This window comes from Aulonocara stuartgranti, assembly GCF_965226115.1.
Source record: "Aulonocara stuartgranti genome assembly, chromosome: 23".
NCBI lineage: Eukaryota > Metazoa > Chordata > Actinopteri > Cichliformes > Cichlidae > Aulonocara > Aulonocara stuartgranti.
In genome coordinates this window covers 40207958-40217462 of record NC_138958.1, presented here as the reverse complement: position 1 = coordinate 40217462, position 9505 = coordinate 40207958, and the positions used below count along the sequence as shown (strand labels likewise).

At 41.5% G+C, this 9505-nt stretch overlaps 2 protein-coding genes across 3 annotated transcripts; one reads left to right on the top strand and one right to left on the bottom strand.

The window, feature by feature from the left end:
- Positions 1-326: 326 nt before the first annotated feature.
- Positions 327-4829, bottom strand: cpb2 (carboxypeptidase B2 (plasma)). Of its 2 annotated transcripts, XM_082524479.1 has the most exons (12): positions 4689-4706; positions 4506-4602; positions 4189-4264; positions 3980-4104; positions 3781-3889; positions 2833-2934; positions 2277-2381; positions 1528-1638; positions 1349-1445; positions 1042-1244; positions 860-944; positions 327-775 (listed from the first exon to the last, which is right to left on the bottom strand). In XM_082524479.1, exons 2-12 carry the CDS (start codon positions 4580-4582, stop codon positions 564-566), a joined length of 1302 nt encoding a protein of 433 aa, XP_082380605.1. In that variant the 5' UTR covers positions 4583-4602; positions 4689-4706; the 3' UTR covers positions 327-563. The 2 variants fall into 2 exon arrangements, with proteins under 2 accessions (XP_082380605.1, XP_082380606.1); XM_082524480.1 differs by having other exon boundaries at positions 1409-1445; positions 4506-4829.
- An 89-nt stretch (positions 4830-4918) lies between these two features.
- Positions 4919-9153, top strand: alg11 (ALG11 alpha-1,2-mannosyltransferase). The gene is made up of 5 exons (XM_082524478.1): positions 4919-5053; positions 6603-6824; positions 6908-7279; positions 7392-7957; positions 8046-9153. The coding sequence occupies exons 1-5, from the start codon at positions 5007-5009 to the stop codon at positions 8327-8329; spliced, it is 1491 nt and encodes a 496-aa protein (XP_082380604.1). The 5' UTR covers positions 4919-5006; the 3' UTR covers positions 8330-9153.
- The last annotated feature ends 352 nt before the right edge of the window (positions 9154-9505 follow it).

Genomic DNA, 9505 nt, shown 5'->3' with positions numbered 1-9505 from the left:
TGAGGTGAAACAGCATTTCAATACGCTGAATACTGTGTATATTTTTGTATTGACAATAAAGACCTTGAATCTTGAAATAGGTCTAAAATAAGCCAAGGTGTCACAGGACCTTAGCTTATTTAGTTGGACTAATCTATTTAAATTTGAAAATTGTGGCATTACAGCAGGATGGCATGGTTGCCATGACAAATACTTTCATTTTAAAAGACTAAAACATTGGTATAAAATTAATATTAGTATTAATAGTAAGAAAAAGTGTTTTTCATATTATGAAATTAAATTACAGAGAAGTTGATTTTCTATGGATCATGTTTTATTCAGGGTAAGTACATCATTAACACCATTACTTATTTTTTCTACTTCTTTTAAAACAGTTTTTCTGTCAACTAATGTTTTTGGATCCATACATTTCAGTTCCACTCAATCTCTGCAAGACAGACGTTATGTTAGAGGACTCCAGAAACAGAAATACCACAAATAACAGCTGTGCTGAACACAGGTTACAAGTTAACTGATCCTCAAGTGAAACTACAAAATTTGTTTAGTTACAATCACAAAACTGCTTAGATCGTGTGATGGTTTGCCGGAGCTTGTGTTTTCTCCAAAACCTTGACAGCAATGGTCTTGACCGCAAGCAGCGCTTCGTTGCAGGCCCCGGATATGTGAGAAGGTGGTAACAGGAAGCCGTATTCCCCACGGTCCTGGAGCTCAAACGTAAAGGAGTATTTGATGCCAAGTTTGTACGCCCAGTCGTCAGAGCCGCCAGAACATGGGTCTGAAGAAAGAATAGAAACACTCACACATTCAAGTTACAGTGACTTTGCTTTAAAAAAACGAAAAAGAAAAAAGGCTGTCTTACATAATGTGGCTGCTCCAGGACCATATGTGTAGATGTTCCTGTAATATCGTTTGATCCTCTGGGCAGCTTCTTGGACCATCTCAAGCTTATGAACAATGTGTGTTCACAGAGGTTTAGACACAACAGTTGAATAAGTCTTTCACTGCTGTTGGATAGACTCGTGGATCATCCAGACTACTCACCAAATCGTTGTGGTTCTCCGCTTGATCAAAGGTGTAGGAATATGGGAAGATGAACATCTGGGAGTAGGAGTGGATGGTGATGTAGAGTTGAACTGTGTCCTTGTGTCTGCGCAGGAAGTTGGCCACAGCCTGCGCCTCGGGCTCAGACTCAGGAAACGGCCCGCAGTTGATTTCCTCACAAGGATTTTGAGAGGATCCCTTAACTGGGCACAACAGCGACACGTGACCTTGTGGAAGCTACAGAGACCCTTGCATGATCAACGAGTGCGTCCACACATGAGAAAAAAAAAGGGAAAGGAAAACTTACTGCCCCAATCAACATCAAAGTTTCTGTTGAGGTCAACGCCAACGCAAAAACCCGACTTACTGATGGAACGGTTCTTCCTCCACCACCTTCTCTTAATCTGAAAAATAAAAATAAGGAAAAATCATACATCTATTTAAAATGACTTCTTTTACATTGAAAAAATGATTCTGAGTTCTTACTGCCGTCCACGTGTATTTGTATCCATCAGGATTCATCACAGGCAGGACGTAGACATCCATGCTGTCCAGGATGCGAGTAATTTCCGAGTTTTGCTGATAAAATGACAAAGACTGACGGACAGATGGCGGAGCGTTCGTGAAACTGCTCCGAGAGAGAGCAGACTCCATTGCATTTACAACAAAGAGCATTTAGAGAGCTCAACTCCCCATCAAAGGCAAGGGCTAAAATAAAGTTTGATGTCAGCATTGTCAATATGGAAATCTAGTGTAGTGTATTAGTCTTTTTCTGTCATTGTGAAATTATACGTCTTCATTTGTTGCTTTAAGTTTGGAGATGATCCAGTGGAAACTAAAGCTTTTTCATAAAGCTTCATTGGATGTGATCCTGACCTTTGACCTATGACCTTGACGCAGTACATACTAAAATGGTGTATTGTATTGAACCCATATGATTGGAACTTTGGCTTCTATAGGATAATGTATTGTGATCCATAAGAAGCTGTGGGTAATATACAGTTTTGAATGACTTTCACATTTGGTGTGACCGTGGGGTTGACCAGATTAGCACCAAAATTAAATCATTTTGAGCTGTTACTGGTATCTACCATCAAACAAAATTTGAAAATGATATCTTGAACACTGTGGTGACTAGAAACTGCTAACAAAAAAACAGACAGACAAACAAACAAATGTAATCGATTACAGAGAACAGAGAACAAACGCAGACACCGCAGCTCAGTTGGACTCACGTGGTGCACAAACCACAAGCAGAAAGCCGGAGAGATCCACTCTCTTGCGTGGATCCCACAGTCAATCCACATGGCTTTCCTATTTGGCCTGTCATTGAAAGACAGCTGAGAAAAAAAGAGGCCATACACATGAAACTGTGCTCAGGAAGTAAACTGAGCTGTCAACACTGAACACTTTACAGCTTAAAGTATGTTTAATGGGATAAACAATGTTGATTATTTACCCCTATAAGTGTACAAAGAGTAAAAAAAAAGGTCTGTGAGTGTTAAACATAAGGTTCGAGGGCCAAAATTAGCCCAGCAAAAGACTCCAACCCAGCCCACTGGATGGCTTTGGAAAATCTGATGGAGGGCATACATTTTAGACTTTTAACTGCATTTTCTTAACAATACCAAAGTAATTAAGTAATACATAATCAATGAAATGACAGAAATGTTCCTGGGTTTTTTTTCTTACCATGATCTGTTTTCTGTGAATGAACAAAAACTTTCTGTTTTGTAAATATGGGACAGTCTTATCATTCCTACAAGTTCAAGTTGACGGATGCAGCTTTACCTTGAGAACGTATAGCGGCCGCTTCTCGTATGAAGAACCAATAAGGATGGCTTTCACTGTTCTGGGGTTGTCTTGTGCAGTTCTGTTAATCCAGTCATAAATCTACAATGGAGACGGCGTACGTGGTTGTAAGCTGTAATATAGTATAACATACAGGGTAGCTGTGCATTTCCATGTAATCTAAAACAACAGCTCTGTGATAAACGGTGGCTGTGAAGTTTAGAATATCCTAATAAAACTACTGTGCGAAGTTGAAGAAAATATAAAAAATATCGGCAGCCCATCATCATCATCGTCACTAAACATGCTTAAAGCGGACTTATTATTCATCCAATCCGAACTGTCTATCCAACCTGTCTTAGGCCAAGAGGCAGAGGACGCTCTGGACAGCTCGCCAATCTATCGCAGGGCTACCAAGAAGAGAACATTCACACTGACATTTACACCTATGGGCAATTTAGAATCACCAATTAACCTAACCTCACTGTATCCCTCTAAACTATTTGGCAAATGTACAATGATTCAGCACATAAATCATAACATGCTGCTCTCCCCTGCATAACCTTTATAGGTTAAAAGTATAAGTATCAGTATTGGTATCGGCAATACTGCTCTTGATTTACTTGGTATCGGATCGTCACCAAAATTTGCAGTATGACACATCACTAATGGTCACAGCTCTGGCTGTGAACTCCACCCACCTGCCATTCAAATCTTTTGTTCACATGGGGCAGCCAACCAGAAGAAAGCTGGCTTAAATGGATGGGGTGGAGTTAAGTGATGAACCAATGGGGAGCACCAAGGCCCAGAATAAGGCTGATAGGGATTATATCGAACTGTGACCAATGAAAAGCTACTCTAGCAGAGGCTGAAAACAAAACTACAGAGCTGAAAATGAGCACATCAGGACTCCTTTCAATCTCATTCTTTTAAATAGGAAATGTATACCTCCTCAAGGGTGTGATATCTCTCATAAAAAGTTGAACCGCTTCGTGGGTCAGTGGAGTCATTCTTCATCTGCATTTCGGTCAGCACATTAGGATTAGCCAGTAAGACCCTAAAATAAACATACAAACACAAATGATTCACTTGGAATGAAATGTGACTCGATGCTTAGTGAATGGTGTGCGTGCATTAAGCAGCATACTTGTGTGTTATGCCATGTTTCTGCAGTATAGCCTTGACTGTCACAGAGCTGTTTCCAGGGACATAGAGGTGGACCTGCACTTGTGTACTGATGTACTCATTTGAAACAGGCTGCCACAGGACTGTCTGTGAGAAAATATCTGATGTAATGAATCACAGAAGTAAAAACAAAACATTACAGGTGTATGATCACTTAACTTTAATGCCTACCTCATAGTGTGTGGATACATTCCTCAAGGTGTCCACTTGTTCTTGTGTTTGTGGGGTGATTGATAGAACTTGGTCACTAAATTTAAAAAATAAAAAATACTCATGCAGTTAAGATACAGCCATATAGTACCGATCTCACTCGGTTACCCATAGGGAGTGTATTTGCATGTGTCACAATATGGTTGCAGGTATTTACACAAGAGTGTCATAACCATTTTTAAACGGTTCAAAATGAGAGTAAAGACTTATAATCTAAAAAAACAACAACCCAAAAACCAAAACAACCACAGACAGAAATCTCTGCTAAGATGCCTCACCTTGTTTCTGTGCAGTATCCTGGCTTCAGTAGTATGCTCAAATTCATGAAAACAAACCAAATCAAAGGAGTCGACATGATGTCAGGGTCCAGCTGGACTGGAAAAGGCAGAGATCCGCTCAAAGTATGAGGGCAGGGAGATGATATTGATTGAAACTGTGTTTATTTAGAAGTTGAACTTTACTTTTAGAGAAGAACAAGGGCACGGGTCAGCTGAGGCAGAGCCCTCTGCTTAGTTAACTGCTACTGTTACATTGTAAACAACTTTATTAACTTATGTAGTACAAATCGCAAAAATCTAAAGTAACGTCAGCTTTGCACTTCTTCTTTTTAATCGTAGAAAACCCCAGTGGCGTAACACCTCCTCGCCTGTGGGTGGCGCCAGATAAAAGGGAAATACTATAGAGTTTGAGGTTCACGTGGGGGGGAAACGGGAAGAAAACAGCATAGGGGGAAAGTGGAAGCGATTTTTGTGATGTGTTGTTAAATTTCCATTGCCAAGATGTCGGGCCACGATCAGCTGGCCCACTATTTGTGTGAGTTAACAAGGTAGGATATATTTGTTTTTAAAGCACGCGCTCAAACCGGGATAACAGGATAAACGGTCGCGTGGGGAAACCGAGTTAGCTTGTGTCGTTTTCTTTTCGGGTGCTGCTGCTAGTTCTGTAGTAGCAGAGACGATCTTTGGTCAAAGACAAACGATTAAGAGCGGTGAAATATTGCACAAAGCTCTGGTTATTTAGCTGTTGAGCTAATTTCCCTGTACGGGGGGAAATGCATGTGCACAGACCGGGGGGGTTCCGATTTGTTAACAATATAATATAACGTCTCTATAAAATCCAAAAGGGGACTGGTGGACAGTTATTTAATCCAATAAGATTTTTTTAATAAGCTTTAATTATAACAATATATTATATTAACCTTATTTAAAAATGTAATGCAAGTTGAACACTCATTATAAATATGTAACACGGTTTCTTTAACCCTCATAAAACTGTTCGCGTCAAATTTGACCTGTTTTGACATTTGATAGCAGTAAAAACAACCTAAACGTCATTTCTTTAACTTCAAATTCGATGTTATTTCTTAAACTAACCCCGAAATACAAAAAGAAAAAGAAGAAGAATAAAAGCATTTAAAAAAGTATTGTTCGTGTGCTACATTTTTTTTTCTATACTGAGGCTCTTCCGGGTTAAATTTGACCCATATCTGTTGAATTTTAGCTCCACCAGCGGGTTAATAGTGACAGAGGTCGAGAGGAACCTGTTGTTCTAAAAAGTGATTGCCTGCCAAAAAATATAAACCAAACATATCTCGTTAATGATGTCAAATCATTTTGAGCCAGAAAAAAACATTCCTGATACAAGGTAGATACTGCAATCATTTTTTTTCCTGCAAAGTCAAGTCTCATTGACATTAAAACCAATGCGTTTTTCACAGTTGTATCAAGTTGTCTAAAAAGGACTGGATTGATTATAATATAGTTACAATAATGCAGGGTTATAAAGATACTTGTCAAACAAATCTTTTTATTTATTTTTTCATTTTATATATAACCCCTTTGTAAATCCTGTTGACTAACCAAAAGTAAACAAATATTACATGTAGAAAGACTTTATCACTTTATGGCAAAACACCTTGACACTATCGCGAGAACTGCCTGTGTTTCACATTTGCTCAGGTTCCCGCAGAACCTGCTTTTCATTGGAAAATCTTCAAACAGTGTAAAGTAATACAGGTGTGATTATACATGGTGCATAAAAGAAACAGGGGTCATACAGGGGTCACAGAGTGCCTTGACGCGGACAAGAGAGCATGTCGGTGGAGGGGTTACCACTGTCACGTCACAGCTGGAGCCTTTCTGTGTGGTTTGACTGCTCTCCATGTCTCTGTGTGGGTTTCAGCTTCTCTTGCACAAAGGTTTATACCTTGTTTTCTGATGTCTTTTACTTTGTGGATTTTACCATGTATTGTCTTCTCTATCTCCTGGATGTATTTTCCTTTCTGGTTCTTTCTCTAAAGCTTCATCTTCAGTGTGTTTATGAATTATAACCCAGGTTAACAGAACTACTCAGCATTTTCTTCCCATGTTTTTCAGTTTACTGTGGAAGTTGTTGCTGCCTCTGCTGTTCCTCTGTGTTCTGCTCGTTGCTGTCCTGGTCCTGCTGGTGCTGGCAGTGCGTTTCTGGCTGCAGAGCAACAGGACTGTGCGGCGAGCAAGGGACGGACGTCCCACTGTGGCCTTCTTTCACCCTTACTGTAATGCTGGGGGAGGAGGAGAGAGGGTGCTTTGGTGTGCTATCAGAGCGCTGCAGAACAGGTAGAGCTGGGTGTCTTTTTGCTTTTCCTGCACAATTTTAAGGTGATTCTCAAAAGTCCTAAAAGACCTCGATGTCTCCACAGGTATGCAGATATCAATTTTGTGGTGTACACGGGGGACCTGGGGGTGACAGGCCAGCAGATCCTGGAGGGAGCACGACGTCGCTTCAACATCCTGCTCCCCCGCCCGGTTCACTTTGTGTTCCTGAGGCACCGGCTGCTCGTGGAGCCCGGACTGTTTCCTCACTTCACCCTGCTGGGACAGAGCGTGGGATCTGTCTTCCTGGGGTGGGAGGCACTGACAGAGTTTGTCCCAGACATTTACATCGACTCCATGGGTTATGCCTTTACTCTGCCTCTGTTCCGCTACCTGGGAGGCTGCAGCGTGGCTAGCTATGTTCACTACCCCACCATCAGCACTGACATGCTCTCTGTAGTCAGAGAGAGAAACCCCAGGTATACGCTGTGTTTAAAGAGCACGCTAACTGATTGTGTTCTTAATTAATTAATTAATTAATTAATTTTTAAACAGCTGTTTTCTAACCGTCTCACACTGTTAATGTCTCAGGTTCAACAACCCAGACTACATCTCCAACAGCCTCTTCCTGAGTGCCTTTAAGGTGGTCTACTACTGTCTCTTCGCCCTGCTCTACGGCATGGCCGGCTCCTGCAGTGACCTGATCATGGTCAACTCCTCCTGGACCCTCGATCATATCCTATCACTGTGGCGCTCCCCCAACCGCACCTGTGTGGTCTACCCGCCCTGTGACGTCAGCGCTTTCACAGACATCCCGCTCGAAGAGGACGGGGACAGGAAGTGCCACTCGATCATTTCTATTGGGCAGTTCAGGCCGGAGAAAGACCACCGGCTGCAGATTCGAGCCTTTAAAAAGGTGCTTGATAGGAGGAGGGAGGGGTTAGGGGGAAGAGAGGCACTGAAGTTGGTTCTGATTGGTGGATGCAGGAACCAGGAAGATGAAGACAGAGTGCTCATGTTGAGGGGGCTGTGCCAGGAGCTGGGCGTGGCTGACAGGGTGGAGTTTAAGCTGAACGTACCCTTTGAGGAGCTGAAGAGAGAGATGGGGGAAGCTACAATTGGACTTCATACCATGTGGAATGAACACTTTGGAATAGGTAATCAATCCGTTTGACATAATGTCTATTTTAAAACGGGATTTTCTTGAAAATATCCAACTTCTTTCTCTTTTTCCCCCCCTTCTAGGTGTCGTGGAGTGTATGGCAGCAGGGAAGGTGATTCTGGCTCACAAGTCTGGCGGCCCCAAGTTGGACATTGTTGTACCTTTTGAGGGGGGTCAGACTGGCTTTCTTGCTGATGACGAGGACGGCTATGCAGAAGCCATCCAAAGGATTCTGGCTATGTCGCCAAGCAGCCGCCTGCAGATCAGGCGCAACGCGCGTCAGTCTGTGGCTCGCTTCTCAGATCAGGAGTTTGAAGCCTGCTTTCTAGCCGCTGTTGAGCCACTCATAGGAACACTCGAGCGATGAGAGGAGAAATTATTCTACATGTGTGTTTGTGCACGTGTTGTGATGTTTGATACTTGGAGCACCTTTCCCCTCATGCACTTAGGGCTGCAGATCAGTCATGAGCTCAAGCAGAGAGCTGTGGATAAAAGACTCCCAAATACAGGTATTGAAAGGTTAGTTCCAGGATTTCTCCTAAAAGTAGAAATGAGAGAGGATAAAGTTTGAATCAGAACAACTGAAGGCTCTAATTTGGGGTGAAAAACCCACAAAACAGAACAAAACTAAGTGATGTTTTGAGCACACTGCTCAACTCAAGGATCAAAGTCATTCCCATAAAACGTGAATATGACTCCGATAGTAAATCTTAATGTAAGTAATGAAAATGTTCTTCATGTAGTGGGTGTGAATTCATCCACAATCCTGTGTTTAGAAGTTGTAGTTAATCGTTGTCTGTTGTTCCAGTTTTGTTAACGTGGTGCGTGTTAATGTTTCAGTGCTGCTTTTTATTTCTAACGTGATCGCTGCACATTAGTGCTCTGAAACTTTAAACGATACTCCCCCACATGATTAAAGCGAAATTAATTTGACTGAACATTTATTCTTTGTGTGTTAGATAGAATCAAGTCATTTTGGGGTGAACTGTGTCTGAAGGGGAACAAATCGTGTGCTAAACTATGCTGAAAAGGGAGCAAAATAACAGGAAACATTCATTGTTTACAAGAGTTCCAGTTCCTCACATTTCCAGAATGTATTTTTGATATCAAGGATGAATGTAATAAACATACAGTGAGTGGGAGGGATTGTTGCTTTTGTGTCTCACTATATAAACTGCTAACAGCTGAGAACTACAGTCTGGACTGTTCTTATCAGGCCTATAAATTGTCAAAGTGCCCGAACCTGACCTGAAGTTGAAATGTGCTGTGACAGATGGGGTCAGTGATCTGTAAAGATGAAGAAAACCGAGGGGAGATTAACATGACTGAAATAAAAACCACTTTATGCAAAAGCATTTCTCAGAGCTGTTATCAGTCTCGTCATCGCTGCAGAACAAGTGGATATTTAAGGTGGATTGAGACAGTTTTCCTTAAATTGCATCATAAGTTTGCAAATATATATTATAAAGGGTCTCGAGTAGCTTCTAAATCATCAGAATTTTTCTCATACATTTAAGAAAGTCTCACATAGAGGATGCACAAA

Excerpts from the sequence above, each read along its gene's own strand:
- cpb2 (XM_082524479.1), bottom strand. The coding sequence starts at position 4,582 with ATGTCGACTCCTTTGATTTGGTTTGTTTTCATGAATTTGAGCATACTA. Across the intron at positions 1,639-2,276 it reads GCTTGTGGTTTGTGCACCAC|TCTTTGTCATTTTATCAGCA; the intron begins GTGAGTCCAACT and ends TCTGTCCGTCAG. Across the intron at positions 1,446-1,527 it reads ACAAATACACGTGGACGGCA|ATTAAGAGAAGGTGGTGGAG; the intron begins GTAAGAACTCAG and ends TTTATTTTTCAG.
- alg11 (XM_082524478.1), top strand. The coding sequence starts at position 5,007 with ATGTCGGGCCACGATCAGCTGGCCCACTATTTGTGTGAGTTAACAAG. Across the intron at positions 5,054-6,602 it reads TATTTGTGTGAGTTAACAAG|TTTACTGTGGAAGTTGTTGC; the intron begins GTAGGATATATT and ends CATGTTTTTCAG. Across the intron at positions 7,958-8,045 it reads GAATGAACACTTTGGAATAG|GTGTCGTGGAGTGTATGGCA; the intron begins GTAATCAATCCG and ends CCCCCCTTCTAG.